The sequence below is a fragment of the Festucalex cinctus genome, chromosome 15 (genome assembly GCF_051991245.1).
Source record: "Festucalex cinctus isolate MCC-2025b chromosome 15, RoL_Fcin_1.0, whole genome shotgun sequence".
Classification (NCBI taxonomy): Eukaryota; Metazoa; Chordata; class Actinopteri; order Syngnathiformes; family Syngnathidae; genus Festucalex; species Festucalex cinctus.
In genome coordinates, this window is record NC_135425.1 from 27,216,161 (window position 1) to 27,238,036 (window position 21,876).

The 21,876-nt window shown below is 47.6% G+C and overlaps 4 protein-coding genes across 6 annotated transcripts; 1 reads left to right on the plus strand and 3 right to left on the minus strand.

The window, feature by feature from the left end:
- Nucleotides 1–428: 428 nt before the first annotated feature.
- On the minus strand, nucleotides 429–6,641 carry mfhas1 (multifunctional ROCO family signaling regulator 1). 2 transcript variants are annotated; one of them, XM_077497353.1, is made up of 5 exons: nucleotides 6,613–6,641; nucleotides 4,405–5,776; nucleotides 2,668–4,318; nucleotides 1,907–2,075; nucleotides 429–771 (listed from the first exon to the last, which is right to left on the minus strand). In XM_077497353.1, the coding sequence occupies exons 2-4, from the start codon at nucleotides 5,587–5,589 to the stop codon at nucleotides 1,924–1,926; spliced, it is 2,988 nt and encodes a 995-aa protein (XP_077353479.1). In that variant the 5' UTR covers nucleotides 5,590–5,776; nucleotides 6,613–6,641; the 3' UTR covers nucleotides 429–771; nucleotides 1,907–1,923. The 2 variants fall into 2 exon arrangements, with proteins under 2 accessions (XP_077353479.1, XP_077353480.1); XM_077497354.1 differs by lacking the exon at nucleotides 6,613–6,641 and having other exon boundaries at nucleotides 2,668–4,315; nucleotides 4,405–5,830.
- Nucleotides 6,642–6,830: 189 nt separating this feature from the next.
- On the minus strand, nucleotides 6,831–10,859 carry ppp1r3b (protein phosphatase 1, regulatory subunit 3B). Of its 2 annotated transcripts, none has more exons than XM_077497356.1 (3): nucleotides 10,691–10,859; nucleotides 7,872–8,473; nucleotides 6,831–7,270 (listed from the first exon to the last, which is right to left on the minus strand). In XM_077497356.1, the coding sequence occupies exons 2-3, from the start codon at nucleotides 8,430–8,432 to the stop codon at nucleotides 7,064–7,066; spliced, it is 768 nt and encodes a 255-aa protein (XP_077353482.1). In that variant the 5' UTR covers nucleotides 8,433–8,473; nucleotides 10,691–10,859; the 3' UTR covers nucleotides 6,831–7,063. The 2 variants fall into 2 exon arrangements, with proteins under 2 accessions (XP_077353482.1, XP_077353481.1); XM_077497355.1 differs by lacking the exon at nucleotides 10,691–10,859 and adding an exon at nucleotides 9,910–10,117.
- A 742-nt stretch (nucleotides 10,860–11,601) lies between these two features.
- On the plus strand, nucleotides 11,602–16,358 carry LOC144002908 (protein phosphatase 3 catalytic subunit alpha-like). Its single transcript, XM_077498591.1, has 14 exons — nucleotides 11,602–12,003; nucleotides 12,945–13,145; nucleotides 13,409–13,533; nucleotides 13,614–13,725; nucleotides 13,963–14,108; nucleotides 14,186–14,325; nucleotides 14,395–14,472; nucleotides 14,537–14,631; nucleotides 14,930–15,055; nucleotides 15,131–15,208; nucleotides 15,290–15,374; nucleotides 15,462–15,559; nucleotides 15,989–16,015; nucleotides 16,090–16,358. Exons 1-14 carry the CDS (start codon nucleotides 11,955–11,957, stop codon nucleotides 16,227–16,229), a joined length of 1,500 nt encoding a protein of 499 aa, XP_077354717.1. The 5' UTR covers nucleotides 11,602–11,954; the 3' UTR covers nucleotides 16,230–16,358.
- Nucleotides 16,359–16,360: 2 nt separating this feature from the next.
- Nucleotides 16,361–21,740, minus strand: hsdl2 (hydroxysteroid dehydrogenase like 2). Its single transcript, XM_077498592.1, has 11 exons — nucleotides 21,576–21,740; nucleotides 20,457–20,620; nucleotides 20,284–20,382; nucleotides 20,089–20,203; nucleotides 18,956–19,059; nucleotides 18,438–18,536; nucleotides 18,169–18,363; nucleotides 18,021–18,092; nucleotides 17,818–17,955; nucleotides 17,601–17,729; nucleotides 16,361–16,524 (listed from the first exon to the last, which is right to left on the minus strand). The coding sequence occupies exons 1-11, from the start codon at nucleotides 21,590–21,592 to the stop codon at nucleotides 16,415–16,417; spliced, it is 1,242 nt and encodes a 413-aa protein (XP_077354718.1). The 5' UTR covers nucleotides 21,593–21,740; the 3' UTR covers nucleotides 16,361–16,414.
- Between the last annotated feature and the right edge of the window lie 136 nt (nucleotides 21,741–21,876).

The following is a 21,876-nucleotide window of genomic DNA, read 5'->3' on the forward strand; positions in this document are numbered from 1 at the left end:
TTACAAAACTATAACAACCCTGGTAGTCATACTCGTAAATCTCAGCTTGGTTTTATTTTAAAAAGTGTAATATCTTATTCGTCACTTTTCCATCTACTCGTTTGGTTAAAAATACAAATAGCCAATATCTTTCAATGTTAAAAATGTAATTTAAAAGTAGTGTGCTTTTCAACATTTTTTCTTCTTGTACAATTTTAAATGAAAACATTTTTGTTTTATAAAAATTGTTCAATAAAGTGTGATATTTTAAGCCATTGTTCTTTTTGACATGTATAATTTTTAAAAATGTCTAACAACACTTTCTCTTAAAATTTGGATGCGAGTTATATTTTCCCCATATAATTGTATGCACACCTGCCATGATTTTTTGGGCATTTAAAAAAAAAAATCCTTCCTGCCGAGAAAAGACAAACATTTGAGTCACTTAGTGGTGATTGAGTGTTTTATTCACGCACTTTGCTTCTCCCTGGTGTAGAAAAATAAAAGGTTTTATTTACATGAAAAAGACGAGTCGCGGATTGATGATGTCATCAGACTGTCGCGTTTTTGCCACAGTAACAAGTTTATGCCACATTGACTCGGACGCACAAAATCTCATTATTGCAACTTTGCTCATCTTTGGACACAAACGTGATTGATTGATTGATTGATCGATCGATCGATCGAGTGACTGCTAGCTGAGGAATAAATAGCGGCATGCCGTCCAACGGTTTTCAGCAGTCCAATGTTGTGTTCCTGAGAAAGCGTCTCCCAGCCCGTCCGACTGACAACCTGAAATCAACATGGAAGAAAATCGGCTAAAATGTCCGCACACCAATTAACAAGTGCTAAACGTGTTCATGAGTCACATTAGCACAGCTAACAAATATGTTAGCAACAAGCTCTCCTCAGTATGCTAACAAACGTTAGTCATGCTAGCAAATGCACAAACAAAAGCCAAACGTTAGCGATGCTAGTGAACCGGCTACCAAACATGCTAGTTGTGTGTTGAGTATTTTTTGGAAATGATTATTTGGACTTTTTAAACATGTTTTTGTATCTTTGTGTATTTATATTCGTACTACCATTATTACATGTATTCATTTAAGATATGAACAGAATCGAACTTTATTTGTCTGTTTCAAGAAAAACAGAAATTCATCTTTAAACACAGCTTGAAAAACGACATCCAATAAATACGCCCTCGCATACCACAACATAAAAAAAACAATAAAAATAAAATTTGATGCTTAACTATTTTCTCTTTGTTTTATTTCCCTAATTTAATTCAACTTATTTCTTCATTTTGTTATCGTTTTAGATTGTTAGCTGAACATGTTAGCCATGCTTCAACAAACACAATCTTATTTTTTAATATGTTTATTTATATATTTTGTTCAATTTGAGTTGTTATTGTATTTGTTAATGGGAGCCATACTTGTAGGCATGTTTATTAGCTATGCTAATGAAAATGCTAACAAACACGTTGTCGAATGTGCTACCAAACATGACATTAGACATGCTAGAGAATATGAAAATTTGTTTTTTGCTAATATCTATTATTTTTGTTTACAGTGTTAAAATGTAAGTGATAAAACTATACGAAATATTTATATAACATTTTTATTGTTATATTTTTATTATTATTTATATTATATTTTTTGTTGTTATATTTTATTTATTTTCTTAATGAAAACACATTTGTTAAATGATTGTTAATAATGTTTGAATTATTGTTTTTATTTTAATAAAATGATGTAATTATTATAATTATTTTGTTTTGATTGGCTGTTAATATGACGTTAGCCATGCTAATGGATAATACGAGTAGCATCCAAGACCCGATGCCGCTAACGTCGCTAACGGCTAGCATGGTTAAGTCACATGCGGATTGTACCAGCGTGTTGCCAGGCAAGGTCGTACTCACTTGGCTGTGGGCGGGGCTCACTTTGGGCCAATCACCACGGTGGGCGTGGACGGGGGCGTGTCCGTGGGCGTGGGCGGGTAGACCAAAGCCACGTTGACGCGCTCGGAAGGATTCTTGGGACACGTCAGCTCGCTCACGCCGTCGGGACGTCGCTGGGACAGAAGCTCACCTGAAACCACAACACACGGGATGACCCTTACAGTGGGCGTGGCTAGGGCGATGGCGCGCATGTGACGTGTAAATCCCGTGTGTGTGTGCGTGGGATCGAGACACGTTGCTGGAACAGGATTAAGTTGCCTTCAGTGGCACGTGGCAACTAATTATTGATGTTTTTTTTCTTCTCATTCACACCTTAGCTGATGTGGACAGTGGCTATAAAAAGTCGACACACCCCTGCTGAGAGGGCGGGGTTTTGGGAAAGGGAAAAATGAGATCAAGATAAATGAAAAATCATTTCCAAATTTGAGATGTCCCCAAAAAAATAAATAAATAAATAAATAACTGCAATAAAGTTGCTTGGCATTTTTTAGAATTTCAACAAATCTGAAATGAATCAAGATCACGTTCATTTCATCCGTCTGAAAAAATACAATAAAATCAAACAATCCGCAAATGATGCGAAAATGATTTTTTGCATCGGTTTTACATCAATATGTATATATATCAAATGATGAAAATTAACGAATACAAAGTTTGTGTATTTTCCAATTTTTTGGAAGACGTTTTCTTCAGCGACGACGCCGGAATGTTTTGGATCTTACCGGCGAAGGCGTGCGGGCTGTCGGCTCCGTTTCGCAGGCACTTGGCGCACATGACGTGCTTGTGGTAGTGCAGGCCGGGCCAGTCGTCCAGGAGGGCGTCCAGCTCGCGCAGCAGCGGCGCCACCGCCTGCCACGCCGTCCACATGTCGGGCAGCGCCGCGCGGCTGCCCACCCACAGCGCGCCGCCGGCCCGCCGGCTCACCGCCACCGGCACTTTGCCGCGGTACGCCACGATGCGGCGCCGGCCGTCCGAGCGGCGGCCCACGTGGGCGTCCATGCGCGCCGACAAGCGGGCGAACAGTCCCGGCGGGAACAGGAAGGGGAAACTGTAGCGGATCTGCAGCTGCTCCGCCGAGAACGGCGGCGGCGCCCGGCCCCCGCCGGCTTCCGTCGACGACTTCCTGTTGAGCTCCCGCTCAAAACCGTCATCCGATTCATCGTGGGCGTGTCTGTCGTCGTGGGCGTGTCCAGGCCACTTGTACCAGAGCTCTCCGTGGAATTTGCTGGACTGACCTGGGCGGGGTTTGTTGACGCAGTAGCACACGCCCATCTTGTCCAGCAGCTCCAGAATCCTGTCGGCATCCCTTTGCGTCTGGACGAGGGGGCGGAGCATCCGCAGCACGGCGCCGGCCGGCAGGAGGCCGCCGCTACGGAAGCCTCGCGGGTCGTCGCCGTCGCCGCCCGCTCGGAAGAAAACGTTGATGATGGCGAGGAAACGCGTTGGGTGGTGGAAGACGTAGTCCTTGAGGGCGGGGCTATCCTCCAAGTGCAGCAAGGTGCCGCTCCGGTGCAGGTACGAGATGGCGTTTGGCAGCCGCTCGTCCGGAAGCCCCGCCTGCCGACCCAGACGGGCGCACTCGCTCCGGGTCAACCACAAGCCGTCCGACTTGCCCAGCAGCTCCTCCAGCGTGCGCCAGGACCTGGGCGGCGCCCGGTACAGGTCGGGGAAGACGTCGGCGTGCCGGCACAGCGCCGCCAGCTTCTCCCGGACCCGCCCGACGCCCGCCGAGTCGTTCCCGCCGACGCTCAGCAGCGGCGACAGAATCTGCAGGCGCCGATCCAGGACGGAACTCAACCGGGCCTTTTTCTGCCGCAGGCTCTCGTCGGAGACGGCGTAGAAGGGGCCGTGGGGGCGGGACCAGCGCGCCGCCTCGCCCTCGCGCAACGCCCGCTCCACCTTGAGCGCCAAGTCGCCGAGGGCCGCCGCGTCGCGGGCCCGCTGCAGGCCCACCTGCCGGTGGACGTCCAGCTTCTTCCGCTCAAGCTCCGCCTCCCCGCACAGGTCGGCGTGCGTGCCCACCAGCAGCAGCACGGCCCGCGGCGCCTTGGCGGCGAGCAGGTGCAGGAAGTAGCCCACGTGGGAGTAGAAGTGGGGCGGGGCGTACGCATGGAGGTTGACCACCAGGATGTGGAGCGCAGACGGGCACAGGAAGAACGGTTTGACCGGGTCCAGGTTGGGCGTTCCGGGCAAGTCGTACAGCAGGAAGGCGGGGCCGTCCTCCGAAGTCCAGCCGCCGACTTGGATGCCGTCGTCGTCGCCGCTCCGGTTCAGCAGGATCTGCCGCAGTCGCGTCTTGCCGGCGTTCTCCAGTCCCAGCAGGACCAGCTTGAGTCTGGGCCTGGCGTCGAGCCGCGCGTGCGCCGAGTCCTGCTGGGACGGTTCGTGGCGGCGACCAAAACGAAAGAAAAATCCTTGAGACTCGCTTTTGAAAACGCGGACCCGAAGGAAGCACATACCTGCTGGTAGGCGGCGATGTGCGGGATGCCCTTCATGCACACCTCGTACGGCGGCTGCACCAGCGGGTTGTCTTTCGCCTTCCAGATGTTGACCTTGCTCAGCTTCCCGAAGCCGTCGGGGAGGACGGCGATCTGGTTGCCCTGCAGAACCAGCTCCTCCAGGTCCAGCAGCTCCACCAGCGAGTCCGGCAGGTACGCGATGTCGTTGTTGTCCAGCCACAGGTTGGCCAGCCTGCGCAGGCGCCCGATCTCGCGCGGAACCCGAGTCAGCTTGTTCCTGCTCAGGTAGAGCTCCTCCAAGCCCGGAATGTCCAGAAGAACCTCCGGGAAGTCCGCCAGCTGGTTGGAGGACAGGTTGACCATCTTGAGGGCTCGCAGAGCGGCAAAAGCGGGCGGCAGCGCCGCCAGCTGGTTGCCGTCCAGCATCAGGCTCTCCAGGTTCCGCAGGCGGCAGAAGGAGTCCGGCAGGACGCTCAAGCGGAGCCCGCTGAGCCACAAGATCTTGACGCCGGTCAGCTCCGCCACGTGGTCCGGCAAAACCTCAAACTTGTTCCCCGAGCAGTCCAGCTCCTCCAGGTGTCCCAACGGCAGGATCTGCGGCGGGAAGCGGCCCAGCTTGTTGTGGTCCACGTCGAGCGCGCGAAGTCGGCCCAGGCCGCCGAAGGCCGCCGGCACGTCGCGGAGCTGGTTGAAGCTGACGTCCAGCTCCTCCAGGAGCTCCAGGGCCGAGATGCGCTCGGGGAGCCGCTCGATGCGGTTGTGGCTCACGGTCAGCTTCTTGAGCGCGCCCAGGCGGCTCAGGCCCTCCTCGGCCACGCCCCTCAGCCGGTTGTGGCTCAGGTCCAGCTCCACCAGCCCGACCAAGTCGAAGACGGCGCGCGGCACCGCGGCGAAGTGGTTCCGGCGCAGCACCAGCACGCGCAGGTTGCTGAGACGGGACGCCAGGCCGTCGGGCAGCTCGCGCAGGAGCTTGTTGCCCAGGTTCAGGGCCTCCACGTGCGACAGGTCCGCGTCCTTGGAGTCCGCGGGGGGCAGCTGGCGCAGGTCGCTGCGCAGCTTCCGGGAGCGCAGGGCGGCGTCGCGCCACAGCTGGGCCGCCTCCTTGGCGTTGTTCTCCAGCGGGGGAAGCGGCCTCGGCTTGGCCTCCGCCGGCCACTCCGTGTTGCTTTCATTCAGAGTCCTCATGGGGTCGTCTCAGCGGAGCGAGACGCCTGGAGCGGGAAGGAGGCGGGGCTTCATGGCCTGGCTGGCCGCCGACGCGTTGGCGCTCACGCGAGGAGAAAAACGGCCACGAAGGACGGCGACATGGCGCTCCGACTCGGATACTCTTCTTCTTCCTCGTCCTCCTCCTCCGTCGAGCTTCCTGCCGCTGCTGCGGAGAAAGTGAGGAAGTTGACGTCATCGTCCTCCGCAGGAGGTGGGAGCGGCGCACTGATCTATATATAGGATTGGATAGTCGCGAGGCCGCCATATTGCGCCTCCCAAGAAACGTTTCTCCCCGTACATTTACAGTATCCAAACTGGAGAACATTTGAGACACTACTTAGGAGAAACAGCCTGATTTATGGTGTTTTAAATATATTAAACATAAACAAGAGGACTTCAAACATGTTACATTTTGCCTTCAATAAATGTATAAATGATAAGCTTAATGACGTTTAGTACAGGAGGAAACTTGCGTGTATTTTTGATGAAAGAATTCGAACTGAGTCGTCTGCTCGCGAGGTGGGAGTCACAAGATGGCCGGCAGCGTGTTCGGGCTATCGACTATCCAGTCATTCTATACAGGTCAGTGGAGCAGCGAAACTCTACTTCCTGTTTACATATTTGAGTCTTCATTATTTTCTTTTTTTTTTTTTTTTAATGTGTGACGTCGTCCTTAGGCACCGCAACACGTAGCACAAATAAATGTCGCAAGTCAAGTGTCATCGGCGTAGGTAACGGATTACGTTCGACACCTGGAAACAAAACAAAACTGTGACTAGATTGTAATCGTGCATCCGTTTTTACTCTTTCATGTTATAGAACTTTGGAATCTGATTTTTCAACAGTTCTACAGTATGCTACTTCCGCTTGACAGGATTATTTACTGCGTGTGCTCCATTTTGTTCTTTTGGGGGGGAGCATTAACGTCTTCATACATAACACGAAATGATCACATCGAATGTCACGTGTTGAGGTTGAATTTACTTTTGGTGCGTAACTAACCTGATTTCCAGCAGCCCTCTCGTGGCCATCGCTTGTCACTGCAGATCAAAAGTAGGTTAACCTGTAAGTGACGTCAGCACATGGCCTTGCAGTTTAAAGGGATAGTTTGGGAATCTATTTCATCCTCACCTCTCCAGTGTGTGCGATCATCACTGACTTCCCCCTGTGACACCATCATATCATATTGGGTTCATAAAAAATAAAAAAATAGGAAGCAATGAGTTCAAAACGTTTATTCTCATCAAGTAAAAGCAATTAAGAAGAAAAAAACCATTGAGAAATCCAGCAGTCACATGACTGACGATCTTCAACACATTTCAAAGAGCTTGTCTGTATTTATTTTTAAAACATTTTTGTTTGATTTAAAAAGAGCGTGAGAAAGTCTCATCACCAAGCAGCGTTTTTTTGTTTTTGTTTCAGTTCTCGATGGACCAGCGCGTTGGAAACGCGCTCAGTAGTAGGGTCCGACGTTGTCGTACGCGGCGTAGCTGGCCCACTCGGGGAGGATCCCGCGGCCGCAGGTGAGACTCCCGAAAGCGTCCAGGTGGACGCCCGAGTCCAAGCGGCTCCCCTCGCCGTCCCGCTGACGCTTGTCCTCGGCCCGGACCACGCGGTAGTTGTGACCGTGGTTGCTGTCCCAATACTCGGCGCCGCCCACCTGGTGAGAAAACGGGCGGGAACGTCACCAGAACCATACAAGGCTCACCAAATCGTCATTAGCGATATGTTGTTCAGGTAAGTATCATAATCAGAATCATAAACAAAAATAACAAATATAATAAAATAAAAATACATTAATCTAAATAAAACAAAAATACAAATATAATAATTTCATAGAAATAAAAATAAATATATGTATAAATACAAATAATTATTACAAATTACAAATTATTATAAACAATCAAAAATAAATTATTCATAAAAAATACATAAATACAAAAAATTATTCATAAAATATAAATATATATAAATAAAAACAAAAAATGTATAACAAATTAAAATATAGACTAAATACATATTAAAATAATAATAAGTTGATGAGTCTTCTTCGCCTGAAGACTTGCATCCATTTCCCCCCACTCTTATGAGGCGCTCCCCCTAGTGGCCTGCCAAGTCATTGCTCAATAAGTCCTGAACAATGGAGCCGTTACAGTGACTGTATATTGACTACAAATATCGTAATACCTGCGTCGGCGTATCGCTCATCTATCGGCAGACAAAGTATCCCGATTTATGGATATCGACGGTGGCACTCCTACCTGGTAGCAGACGGCAAACTCCACGTGGCAGCGGGGAGCCAGCGGCTGCGGCAGTGCCAGGCCGAAGGCGAAGGTGTCGCCCGACGCGCCGGGGCCGGCGTACGCGGCCGCCACGTAGGCGCACTCCACGTCCGAGTGGCTCCGCCACGCGTCCGAGGTGACGCGCAGGCGCACGCGCTTCTCGAACGACAAGTTCTTCACCTTGACCGTGCCGGCTAGCGTGCCGGCCTTCAGCGCGCACGTCTCCAGGCACACGCAATTCCGCTCCACCTGCTGGCGGAACAGGATGTAGTCGGACGAGGGCGGCGCGAAGTCCAGGACCAGCTCGGCGGCGGCGGCGGCGGCGTCCGGCGCCGGGCGGGCGCCGGCGGGCACGTGGATGGCGTCCGTCAAGTGGGAGAAGAGCTTGACCCTGGCGAGGGGGAGACCTCGGTGGTCGGCGAAGGTCACCCGCTTCTCCGCCTTCCCGTTGGCGCGCTCGCGGCGGCGGCGGGTGGGCGCCGCCCGGCACGCAAAGTCCTCCTGGGGCAGCAGGAGGGGCAGCGCCATGTCCGTCGGCATGGTGACGGCGCCTGGCCTGGCGGGTTAGCTTCGCATCGGCTCTGAGGAACAAACGCACTTTTGACATCATGTCACTTTTATTCGTCACACAACTTTCAGCAGCAACGCCCCAAAATAATATCGTCGGGCGATTATTGCCTTTCAAACATCGGCCAAAGACAATCAGCCGATTATTTTCCCCTTCAAACGTTATCGAAGAAAACAAGTACCCTGAATGCACCGTTTTGCTTGCGTAGCATTAGCAACTAGCAAGTGCGTCGCCAATGTTATTCTGTTGTCCCGAAGCGTCCTTGAAGCTGTTTAATGACACCGCAGTTGGGTTTCACTGTAAAACTAAATACACAACATTCATTACATTCACTGTATATTTAAACAGTTGGCATCAACTTCGGGAGTGGTTTTCCTTCAAATAACGAATATCCGCACATAATTCTCAAAGGAAAACAGGTGAGATAATACGCAAAAGGCACAAATTCTTCCCAATATGTGAAAAATGACTTATTTTAAATATATTTCAATCGCAACTTTCTTCTGTACTCCACTGTGTGTAGCCGAATGGATGCATGGCACCACACTGCCCCCAAGAGGCCAAAACGCAAAGGAACACTCAGTATTTGTTCTGTTTTTTCCCCAGTTGCCATTATTTTTCTTAGTTGTTTATTCGATTCTTATTGTTTGTATTTTGTTCTTGTCCTTGCAAGTTATATTAAGTAGTTCTTTGCCACTTTGGCGTCACATCTTTTGTTGAATTACACTTACACTCCTCCTGTACATTAAGCACATCATTTCTACATGTTTTTCAGGCAAGTTGTAAAATCGCTTGTTTATGTTTAACAAATTGAAACCACCATAAATGATGAAGTACTGTCTCAAATATTCTCTAGTAAAAGGTCTTTTTTTTCTCGGGGTGTAAATATGGTTTTGTTTTAAAATATCTGCATTTGTCGACAATCAATTTCCCTAAAAGCAACGAAACAAATTCCAAACTTTTAAATTTCTCACCATGCAAACGAACTCATTTCCTACGTCACAGGAAGTGGCAGCAACATCCACTTCCTGTCGCCACCGGGACTTTAGTGAGCGAAGGAACTTTTTTTTTTTTTTTTTTTTTAAATTAACCTTTTATTAAACATTGCACACACGCCAGGTCCACAAATAGTGAACTGATGCACCTGAACGCCCCAGTTGCATGCGTCCTCTTGCGCAATCGTCTGCTCACTGTTTGTATTTCACAACCAACTTATCAGATTCAATTGACATTGGAAAGTCAGCTGTGATTTTCGTCATATTTTAAATGGCCATTATTCGTGTTAATCAATTGAATTGGATCAAATATTTTTTTTTAAATTTGCATCTTTGCACAATTTCTCCTCAAGCTCACAACGATTGCGACATGACAAGATTTGATTTGATTTTTGAAATGTCTCGGCTCGCGTGAAGCGTTTGGGACGCTCGAAAAAGTTTGCACCGGACTCACCTGTCAAATGTCGATCAGCATATCGCTTAAAAGGAACCAGAAGACATTTTGGAAGAAGCACACGAGTCGTCTTGAAAACGTTCCGCGTCTGATCATGCTGCTCTCATCGCCACCTGCGCAAGGTTCAAGTCCCCGCCCCCTATTCCAGATATCAGCGAACCTCGAGTGACCCTGGCGTCCGGCGCGCGCGCATGCGCGTTCCCCTGCGCGGCGTGTGTCGCCAAACGTGCTCTTGTGGCGGGAACGCGCATTTCGATCGATTGTCCGATACGATCCACTCGCGCGCCACGTGGACGGCCCCGAGCGGCCAATCGGGAGAGGCCCGAAGCCGGGTGATCGTGACGTCACGCCACCTGCTTCCCGAAGGGGGCGCGCGCGGGTCAAAGGTCGAAGTGGTGGACGATACCGCAACATTTTCGTATCGATCCGATACCATGTAAACACAAGGTCAGTATCGCCGATACCCATATAGATATTTTTGGAAAATTACATTATATATTTAAAAAAAAATAAGGTAGCTGGTATCATTGAATCGCTTATTCTCAATCAAATTTCAACATTTAAGTGTTTTTGTGTTGATTCTTTTTTTTTTTTTAGGACAAAGTTAATTGATAAACATAAATTACTTTATCATCGTTTTCTCCCCAGAAAACATTCCAACATGACAAAATATTTTTTTAACGTTCTTAAAGTGCACAAAGTGATCATATGAAAAGAAATTACTTTATCATATACTGTTCAGAAACTAAATATTTGAAAAATAAATAAAAATTATATATACATTTAAAAGAAAATTAAAAAGCCTCGAAATGCAAGACAAGAAATGATCAAAATATCGGGACGCTTGCTCAAGCGTGGTGGTCAATATTTGCGTGCAGGCTGAAGGTCAACAGAAGGACCACAAGTCCACGCCGCTCGAAATAGCTCACAGGTGTCAATCATTCATCAAACCTGATCGAGGCTTTTTATGCAACTTTTACACACGCTGGCCACGCCCTTTTGTTCCAAATAACCCCTTGAAGTCATATGCATTATGCAACGCCGTCTCGTTTTCATGTCAACAATTTGGTGAAGCAGCTTTTCGCTGTTGCGCTGCACACGAGAATTCATTTCGGCAACAAAAAACTAAAGAAAAAATAATCTCGTCAACACACATTTATTTATTTATATATATATATCTAATACATTTAAAAAAAAAATAAAGAATAACTTGAGGCGGATGTCATCTTGAAATTGAAAAAAGGTCCAACATTTGACACAGACTTTTAGATTTTCATTAATCAATTTACTCACCCGGGGTCGGCTCCGCCTCCTCGGCGCTCCCAGCTAGGAAAAAAAAACAAAAAAAAAACAAAAACATTTGGAATAAAGAAACACGCGTGCGCATGGATTTGATGTGTTTTTATTAGAAAAAGAACAAATGGACGGCAAAAGAAATTTGCCGGTGGTCGGCAAGTGGATGGAAGTCAGCGCTAAGCTAACACGTTGTTCAAAACAGGCTAACTTTTTAACGTTCATTTAAAATGAATGCAACTTGTCTTCATCCATCCACTTGTCTGATGACCGTGTTTGTTTACAGACAAAAACAAAAATAAGCAAATAACAAAAAAAACAACACAAGTTGTCCATGACAGTGGCCACGTAAGATGGCCGCCCACTGGCGCGTGGGAGGCGGACGTTCAGGCCGAAGCAATCGAACGCGGAGCGACTCGACGTCTCTCAGACAGAGCAAATGCGCGCCCGAGCCACTCCTCCTTTCGGTCCGCTCGCAGTGCGCGCTCCCCCGCCGCAAACATCAGGAAGTCATCGATTCAATCGGGCGCCGGACCCCCGCCGCGGACCCCTCCTCTCTTCGGACTCCGGCTGACCTACGGCCCGGCCCGGCACGGCCCGGCTAGCCTCGCCTCGCCCGGCCAGTCGGCGGCGTCAAAGTGCGGCGAGACGCGCGCGCCGACGCACGGCTAGCGCGGCTAGCTTCTCGGCTAGCTCCCCCCAGCTAGCCCGGGCGGCCGCTCCGGAGACGTCTTGATTTGCTCGGGCGCAAAATGTCGGCCAAGGAGCACAAAGTGTCCACCACGGAACGGCCCATTAAAGGTGACCGACCGTCGCACTTTTTTTTTCTTTTTTTTTTCCTCCTTCCGACGATTAGTCGTGTAGCCTAGCTGCTATGCTAGCTGGACTCTACGCCCATTTTTACGCGCACTCCGATGACGTCACCGGCATCGTCTCGCTCACTTGTGTCTCTCAAATTTAGTGGATAATCACAGAGAAAAAAAACAAAAAAACTTTTTTCACGTTATGTGACAAATGTGACGTTTGAAATGTGATGATAAACTTAACATAACTTTAAATGAAACAATTGTTTCATTTTCAATCTTCAATTTCTTTTTTTAATGTAGACGGCCAATATAATTGTGATCGCTATTCTAGGGGAGGAGCAGTGTCGTTGCGTAAGTTTGATTGACAAGCCACACACACACAAAAAAAAAAAGGCTCCGCCTGAACTGGAAGAAGGAACAAATGACTTTGCTTTCTTATGTACAATCCAATTATCCATATTTGCAAGTAAATTTAATTGATATTTTTCTTTTGGGCGCAGGAGTTCAGAATTTGTTTGCTATTTTGTTTGAAAAAATAAAAATAAAAACAGAATTAGTTTGATATTGGACCCCAAAAAATTAAAAACAGATTTTTATTGATATTTGACAAAAAAAAAAATAAAAACAGAATTTGTGTTTGCTATTTTTTTGACAAAAAAAACAGAAATTTGTTAGACCAAAAAAAAAAAAAAAAAAAAAAAATTGATTTTGTTTGGTATGTGTTTGACCAAAAACAATTAAAAACAGAATTTGTGTTTGCTATTTTAGTTTGATAAAAAAAAAAAAAAAAAAATGCAGTTTTTGGCCAAAAAACAAAATTTGTTTGCTGTTTATGTTTCACCAAAAAATCCAATTAGTGTTTTCGATTTCTGTTTGACACAAAAAGAATTTTCGTTTGGGCGAGACCGACGCGTGTGCACGTGTGCGTTTGCGTAGCGGTGCCGTACCCGCCGGGGACGCGTCTGTCGGCGTCGGCGCTGTACGCGTCCGACGGTCGTCCCAGCGTGGAGGTGCTGAAGGCGCACCTGCTGAAGGAAGGCCGGCTGGAGGAGGAGGCGGCCCTGCGCGTCATCAACGAGGGCGCCGACATCTTGCGACAGGAGAAGTGCATGCTGGACGTACACGCGCCCGTCACAGGTACCACAAAAACAACACACACTTGCAGAGCACAACACTTTTGTTAAAGGCCTTTTTTGTATCTTGCTGTTTTCTTGAATTTTGCCGTTCACGTGAATTTCTAAATTATTTTCTTACGTTTCTGAAAGACCACTTTTGACAATTGAGAATATTTTGAAGTTTATACTTATGATTATGATGAATTACTTGCATAATTTAAAATGGGGGAAAAATGCGCTCAGTAGTTTGACATGAAGAAATATTGCTGAATGTGTTGAACGTAGTGTGCGGCGACGTGCACGGTCAATTCTTCGACCTGATGAAGCTGTTTGAGGTGGGCGGGTCCCCCGCCAGCACCCGCTACCTGTTCCTGGGCGACTACGTGGACCGGGGATACTTCAGCATCGAGGTGAGGAGGGAGCGCACACACGCACGTACGTAAGCGCGTCCTGTCGCGTGACGGCCGTCCGTCCGTCTGTCTGTGGTCAGTGCGTGCTGTACCTGTGGGCGCTGAAGATCAATCATCCCGACACGCTCTTCCTGCTGCGCGGCAACCACGAGTGTCGACACCTCACCGAGTACTTCACCTTCAAACACGAGTGTGAGTCGTACGGCGCTTGGACAAACGTTTTGTCTTTTTCAGCCTTTCCAAGTGATTTTTTGACTTGCAATATTTTGTTATTCCTCGACAAAAAAACACCACATCAAGTCCGCTGATGTTTTCACAAGTTTTTGTTTTCTATTTTCAAGGTGACACTTTTATGTTTTGCAAATAATGACGTAATTTGAGGCGGCGTGTCGCCAAACCGCTGTTGAATTGCGCGCGTGTGTGCGTCAGGCAAGATGAAGTACTCGGAGCGCGTGTACGAGGCGTGCATGGACGCCTTCGACTGCCTCCCTCTGGCGGCGCTGCTCAACCAGCAGTTTTTGTGCGTCCACGGCGGCCTGAGTCCCGAGATCGGCAGCCTGGACGACATCCGCAAGGTCGGTGGGCCGGCCGGCCGGCGCGCGCGCGCAACGCATGATCCCGCCCACCCGTAACCGCCCGCGTTTGCGCTTAGCTGGAGCGCTTCAAGGAGCCGCCGGCCTTCGGGCCCATGTGCGACCTGCTGTGGTCGGACCCGGGCGAGGACTACGGCGCCGAGAAGAACCAGGACCACTTCAGCCACAACAGCGTCAGGGGCTGCTCCTACTTCTACAGGTAACGGGATGCGCCGATGGCGGGCGCGGCGGCTGGGCGGAGCCTCATTTCTTTGTTTGCTGTGCGCAGCTACGCCGCCGTCTGCGACTTCCTGATCAACAACAACCTGCTGTCGATCATACGGGCGCACGAGGCGCAGGATGCCGGGTAAAAGCGCACGCGCGCGCGAGGCGGGTTTTAGCATATGCTAACGTGCGCGCGTATTTTTCAGTTACCGCATGTACAGGAAGAGTCAGACGACGGGCTTCCCATCCCTCATCACCATCTTCTCCGCTCCAAACTACTTGGACGTCTACAACAACAAAGGTAAGCAAGAAACGGCGGCCATATATATATATATAAAAAATAGAAATGAAAAAATAATCGAGAGACTTGCGTCCATTTCCCCACCACCCTTATGAGGCGCTCCCCCTAGTGGCCCACCAAGTCATTGCTCAAGAAGTCATCAACAAAGGAGGCGTTATAGTGGCTGGTTATTAACTACAACTATCACGATACTTGCGTAGACGTATCAATAATCGGGAGACAAAGTATCACGATTGATCACGGCCATGTTGATGATGACGATGACGAAGAGCACGTGCATGCGTGTGTGCGCCGTCAGCGGCGGTGCTCAAGTACGAGAACAACGTGATGAACATCCGCCAGTTCAACTGCTCGCCGCATCCGTACTGGCTGCCCAACTTCATGGACGTCTTCACGTGGTCGCTGCCCTTCGTCGGAGAGAAAGGTCAGAGCCGTCGCGTACGCGCGCCTCGCCCACCGCGTCACGTTTGACTCCGCCCCCTCCCGACCGTTTCCGCAGTGACGGAGATGCTGGTCAACGTGTTGAACATTTGCTCCGACGACGAGCTCATGACGGACGCCGACGACGCGGGAGAAGGTTTCCACAGTCGCCGCTGCTGACCTCTGACCCCCGCCGCCACTAAACTAAACTAAGAGTGCCACCATTCCTGTGTTGCAGGCGGCGCCCCCGCCGTCCGGAAGGAAGTCATCCGGAACAAGATCCGCGCCATCGGGAAGATGGCGCGAGTCTTCTCGGTGCTCAGGTCAGTCAGGCGGGCGGGGCCAAAAAAAAAAAAAGCTAGCTGTCACCTGATTGGCCGGCGCTCCTTAACAAGCGTTTGTTTTTGTAGAGAGGAGAATGAGAGCGTGCTGCAGCTGAAAGGCTTAACGCCGTCCGGAACGCTGCCGCTCGGCGTCTTGTCGGGAGGACGACGCACGCTGCAAAGCGGTGAGACGTTAGCATAACGCGCTAACAGCAATTTGTTGTTGTCGTTTTTGTTTTTTCTTCAGTGAGCGCGTCTGACCTACATATATGACTGGATAGCAGATAGGCCATACATGCCCGTGCAAGTTGTTGAAGTCACAGGGCGGCCATCTTGCTCCTCCCACAACACAAGCAGACGACTGTATAAATGTATATGTTTAATTGATTTAAAACACGATAAATCGTGCAGTTTCTACTAATTACCGTCTCAACTGTTCAATACTGGAAATGTATCGGATGGTATGCCAACAAACGTTTCTTGGGAGGAGAAATATGGCCACCTGTCGACCTCAACATAATCATCGGCTATCTAGTCATATATATATCTATATATATATATATATAGATATATAGATCAGTGGTTTGACCTTTGACGTGTCTTTCGTGCCACAGCTACGGAGGAGGCGGAGGAAGCTCGAGGTAAGCGCGTGGCTCCGTTTGGAGTTCGCCGGCCAATTTGGCACACTGACGTGGGCGTGTCTCCCTCCCGGCAGGCGGCGACACGTTCAAGCCGCCGCGCCGGATCCAAAGTTTCGAGGAGGCGCGAGGCCTGGACCGCATCAACGAGAGGATGCCGCCGAGACGGGACGGCCCGCCCCCGGGCAAAAGCGACAACAGCATGGGCGATGGCTAGCCCCTCCCCCATCCTGGCCCCTCCCCCTGTCCGCCACCCACCCACCCTCCGGCCGACTTTCGTTTTGCTTGCGCGAGCCATGCGGGGAGGCGGGGCTTTACATCCTCAATAAACAAAGGGAAAAACAAACCTTTTTGTTGTGTTGAAGTTTATTCAGGTGATGACATCACCTTTACCTGATGACATCACAGCTTGGCCATGCGGCCCATCATCTTCTCCAGCTTGATGGCGAGCGTCATGTCACCTTTGATGCGGAGCTTCCCCGACATGAACGCCAACGTCGGCTTCAGCTGGCCTGCGGGTTACCACGGAAACAGATCGGCCCGTGCAAACCGGGTTGCCCTGGCAACGCGTCGCTATGGAAACGGGCTTCTGTGCGTGAGCGCCGTACCGCAGCAACGGGTTACCGCGGAAACGAGTTAAAACAGCACATTCGTTACCACGGAACAGGCTAGGTTGCGGCCTGTGATTGCCGTGGATGCCCGGTGAATAGGGATGGGTACCTTTTGCGTTTGAACCGGTACTGTTCCAATTCTCGGTACGTGGGAATCGATACCGGTATTCAACGGTCACCTTTCGCTCTCACTTTTTTTATTTGATTTGATTTATTTATTTATTTATTTGGCTGCTAATAATAAATGTTCATTGTTTAACAATAAAATATTTTTAAAAATCAATATAAAAATTACTTAATACTATTTATTTATTTGTTTTGCTAATATTAAATGTTTATTTAACAGTAAAAAAAACTTAAAAATATAACAATTACATAATATTTATTTATTTGGTTTGCTAATATTAAATGTTCATTGTTTAACAGTAAAATATTTTTTAAAATTAATATAACAATTTATATTAATTATTGATTTATTTGGTTTGCTAAGTAAATATTCATTGTTTATTTAACAGTAAGATATTAATTATTTGGTTTGCTAAAAATAAATGTTCATTGTTTATTTAACAGTAAAATATATATATTTTTTAATTAATATAACAATGACTTAATATTTATTTATTTGGCTTGCTAATAATAAATGTTCATTGTTTATTTAACAGTAAAATATTTTTTTAAATCAATATAAGAATTAATTTTCAATATATAAAACTTATATATTAACAAATTTAAAACAAATGAGCCAGAGAGGAGTAAGTAAAAATATAGAGGTATAACATTTTACAATTACCCAAGTATAATTAATATACGTAAATTAATATTACAAAAAAAAGAATAATACAAGGAACAAAGTTAAACAGTAAATGTATAACATGAATAAGTGATGTTACGTTACACCGTTTTAATTTGACGTGAATTGGTGCTTGGAGGCGGAGCAACGGATGGATTTCATCATTGGTTGCCGTGGAAACGCTCACCTGCAAACATTTTGCCAAAGTCGTCCGAGTCCATGGTCATGACCACGTCGGGCGCGGCGTCCGGCTGGCCCCGCCCCGCGCTGCCGGCGCCGTTCTTCAAGTCCAGGAACCAAACGCCCGCGTGCTCACCTGCCGGGGGAGCCAAAAGAAAAAAAAGAAGCGGGTGTGGGACACGCCCACTTTTTGAGCAGGCGTCGGCGTCCGACATGGCGCTCACCCGAGAGGTCAAACTGGTAGAGCGCCTTGGTGGACTTGACCAGCTCCTCGCTGAGGACGCCTCGGATCACCTCGAAGGTGCTTTCGATGGGGCCGCCGGGAGACGGCGAGGGCGGCGGCTTGAAAGCGGGCGTCGCCCCTAGCAACCAAAAGACGCCGTCATCCACCCGGGTCGCTCCCCGTTTTTTTCCAAAGCGTCTTTACCGTGCTGCTCCATCTGCCGGGCCAGCTCCTCGGGGTCCTCGTCCAGGAAGAAGTCCGGCAGGAGCGGGTGACCTGCGGACCAATCAGAGCGCGGCGTGAGACTGGCGCGGGCGCGTGCGCGAGGGCGATGGAGCGAAGCGTGTCTGACCTGGTTGGACGGCGTACGGATCCATGTCGTGCACGCCTTGCTCCCGCAGGACGTCCTCGTCCACCAGGAAGTGACCGGTGAAGGTTTTGGGCCGCGACAGGACGGCGTAGGCGGCGTCCGCCATGATGTGGGCCGTGCGACACTGCTTGGCCACGCCCTCGCCGCCCAGCATGTCCATGGCCGCCGTCTGGATGGCTGACGGGCCACGAAAACCGCCGGTTAGCACGCGAGCGCTTGCTTTCTCATCCGTCCGCACGGCACTCGCTCACCGGTCCTGGGCCAAAGGGCGTTGACGGCGATTTGACCTCTGAACTCCTCGGCCATCCCCAGGACGCACATGGACATGCCGTACTTGGCCATGGTGTAGGCTGAAGGCGACACGCGGGCACGTGACATCGTCAGGCAGCGTGACGGCGGCGTCAGGCTGTTGCTATGGTGACGTGTGACATTTCAAACGTCACCCGTGTTAACAGACAAGGTTACTTGAGTGTCGGTTGCCTCGGTGACCTGCGGTGGTTGGTTGCTATGGTTACCATGTCATTGTTTGGCACCTAGCTGTCATTGGTGTCTATGATCGTCACCTGTTTGTGTGTGTGTGTTGATTGGTTTCCATGGTGACATGTAGGTTGCTATGATAGCTTGTGCGTTTATGCGTATGTCGGTTGCTAAGGCAACCTGTGCTACGCTGCCATGGTCTACCTGTGCATGGTCGCTACGGTTACGTGTGTTGGTCGCCATTTGCTGTGCACAAATTGCCAAGGAGAGCCGTGTGGGTTGCCATGGTTACCGGTGTGGTTCTTGAACCAGACGGGATTGAGGTTGAGAGGCGGCGACAAGTTGAGGATGTGCGGAGACGAACTCTTGAGCAGATGCGGAATCACCAACTTGGACCTGCGACACGAGCGCAACGTTACGTCTCATCGGGTTTTGCGCGCGTGAGATCAAATCGAGATCGAGGAAATCATGACAAAACGGAAAAACATTTTGGCTTACGACATCAAACGAAGGAGGAGGTTTGACGTTTACAAAACGTATGAAAATGGGGATGAAACGTATTAGTTTTCGTTTTTTTTTTTTTTTTTTCCCTACTGAACAAACATGCATGTTTCACATTTTGTAAATATTGATGACAAATGTTCTTTTTGGAAACTTGTACCGGAAAGTGAAATACTTTTATTGACCCATTAGTGCTGCTTTTTGGAAGGATAAATTATTTTGTGTGTCAATCAAAACATAACATTATATTGGATGGGAAAAACATGAATGAACCTTTTTGAATCTAAGAAAAAAAAAAAAAAAAAAAAGTGTCAATTTTAGTTAGGTAATTTGTTTGTATTATTGAGAAAATTTTATATCCAGAAACGTAAACTTCTAAAACTTGAAACCTCAATTCAAATTACTTTTAATTGAAATTGACACTTTTTTTCCATTAAAAAAATAAATAAATAAATAAATTATTTGTTTTTACTTTATTTTGTTTTGGAATTTTCATTTTTGTTTTTATTTCATTTTGAGTTTTTTAAATTTAGTTGTACTTTTTCAAAAATCATAATACATAATAAATAACAATAGTATAGATTTTATTATTATTATTACTATTATTTGTTTTTTATTTTTATTTATTTAGTTTTGGAATTTTCATTTTAATTCGTTTTTATTTCTTTTATTTGTTTATTATTTAGTTGGTTTGAATTTGTTTTTAGGGTGGTTCTGATCGTTTTTAATAAATGCTTAGATTTAGTTTCAGTATTAGTTTGAGTTTTTTTAAAACTATATGTCTTATGCGCAATCTTTCAAAAACATCATGGGAGCGACGTCATCTTGTGGTGCTTTTCTATTGGCTGCTGCTGGTTGACGTCACTTGCGTGTGACGCACTTTCAAACGTCCTTATTCCGAATCTAGCGTTGGTGTGTGCGTACGTCATGTATGTTCCTCTCAGGTTGATTCCCAGCATGAGGTCCACCTTCTTCATGGGCGTGTGCAAGGTTCCCGTCAGCGTGATGGCGCTGGCGTTGTTCACCAAGATGTCGATGCCTGATCAACATGAGGAAGATGAGGAAGATGAGGAGTCGGACATTTTGTGGAGAAAAAAATAAGTAAATAAATATCGCAACCTCCAAACTTGGCGACGGCTTTTCGGACGGCGTCTTCGACTTGTTTCTCGTCCCGGATGTCGACCACGCACGCCAACGCTTTCCCGCCCGCATTCTCCACTGGAAAACAAAACAAAAACAAAGGCTGTCGCATGATGATTGTCAGGTTAGCGTGTTTGCATGTTAGCACGCACCTTCCTGCGCGGCGCTGTAGATGGTGCCGGGGAGCTTGGGGTGCGGTTGCGCCGTCTTGGCAGCGATGACCACGTTGGCGCCGTCACGGGCCGCTTTCAGGGCGATGGCCTTGCCGATGCCGCGGCTGGCGCCCGTGATGAACAGCGTGCGCCCCGCCAACTTCCTGAAACACCACAAACAAACGACATCGTTACAACTAAACACCTTTTACAACCATCATCATCATCATCATCAGCATACATTTTATTTATAGACGCCATTCTGGACACTCAAGGTCACCTGACAACAATAATAATAATATTTATTAGTATTATTAGATATTATGTTTTTTTAAAAAGTAAAAATGAAAACGAACTAAATTTAAAAAAAACAAAACTCAATACGAAATAAAAACAAACTAAAATGAAAACGGCTGTTGTTCCAAAATGAGCGGGGTGACTCCAGTTGATGTGCTCGGTGGTAAATTTTGCTTTCAAAAAACACCCCGACTGGACTTTAGATAAAACCAAAGTAATTTGCGTTTAATTAATTCATAATTGCTGAATTGCATCCAATCGATATGATGCTGTTACGCTTTGAGCAATACACGCAATTGCGTACATGCATTTAATCAATGTTTGCAAATGGCATTAAGATAATAAAATGAGTTCATGTCAAAATATTACGGTATTTTGTATTTATTTTATAATGTGTGTTGACGAAAATAAGTTTATTTTGTCGTTGACAAAATTAATTACACTTTTTTTTCTCGCATAATTGCATTCTTAGCTATGAAATGTGCTTGTACCAGACTTCTTCGTACAATCTCACGCCACATTTTTTTGGGCCATCAACATCAAAATAACGTGAACGAAATCAATGGATTGAAGGCAACGCAAGATGGCTGCCACTGCCAGCTTCACTTCTCACTGCAGTTGAGCCTTAATGAGGACAAACCGAATGTTAGCCTCATGCTAACCAATAACTCGTCGCTAACTTTTAGCAGAAGCACAAAAATGTCACGGAAAGAAAGTATCGAAATGTCGTCTGTAATGACACACGCGTCGCTCGACGTTTGAGTGATGATTTTCTTTTTCCACATTTTTTTCCCCATGTCACACGAAAGAGGCCGAACTCACCCGCTGTTTGGAAGCATGACCAGTCAGGAGGAAACGACGACGACAACAGTTAGAAAAACAAAAGCAAGGGGGGAAAAAAAGGACACTTGAGTTTTCGTCCACCTTTCACCCACTTAAGGCAACCGGAAGCTTCTCCTGCCGGCCGGACTTCACTTCCGGTGCAGTCGCTGTTTAGGTCACACTTGTTTACGAACCAATCAGGTTTGGATCAATGGATCTGGTCAAACTGAAAGGAAAAAAATCGTGTTTCGATTGATTTTTATTGATCCGCCTCACATTTGTGAGGTTAGGGGTATCGAAT

Bases quoted from the DNA above. Each gene is read 5' to 3' on its own strand.
- mfhas1 (XM_077497353.1), bottom strand. From the start codon at position 5,589: ATGAGGACTCTGAATGAAAGCAACACGGAGTGGCCGGCGGAGGCCAAG. The intron at 4,319-4,404 runs GTATGTGCTTCC...GAACCGTCCCAG, and splicing joins ACATCGCCGCCTACCAGCAG to CAGGACTCGGCGCACGCGCG. The intron at 2,076-2,667 runs GTAAGATCCAAA...TTGTGGTTTCAG, and splicing joins CAGCCCGCACGCCTTCGCCG to GTGAGCTTCTGTCCCAGCGA.
- LOC144002908 (XM_077498591.1), top strand. From the start codon at position 11,955: ATGTCGGCCAAGGAGCACAAAGTGTCCACCACGGAACGGCCCATTAAA. The intron at 12,004-12,944 runs GTGACCGACCGT...GCGTTTGCGTAG, and splicing joins CACGGAACGGCCCATTAAAG to CGGTGCCGTACCCGCCGGGG. The intron at 13,534-13,613 runs GTGAGGAGGGAG...GTCTGTGGTCAG, and splicing joins GGGGATACTTCAGCATCGAG to TGCGTGCTGTACCTGTGGGC.
- ppp1r3b (XM_077497356.1), bottom strand. From the start codon at position 8,432: ATGCCGACGGACATGGCGCTGCCCCTCCTGCTGCCCCAGGAGGACTTT. The intron at 7,271-7,871 runs GTAGGAGTGCCA...TTTTCTCACCAG, and splicing joins AGTTTGCCGTCTGCTACCAG to GTGGGCGGCGCCGAGTATTG.
- hsdl2 (XM_077498592.1), bottom strand. The intron at 20,383-20,456 runs GTGCGTGCTAAC...TTTGTTTTCCAG, and splicing joins CTACAGCGCCGCGCAGGAAG to TGGAGAATGCGGGCGGGAAA. The intron at 17,730-17,817 runs GTGAGCGCCATG...CTCCCCCGGCAG, and splicing joins CTACCAGTTTGACCTCTCGG to GTGAGCACGCGGGCGTTTGG.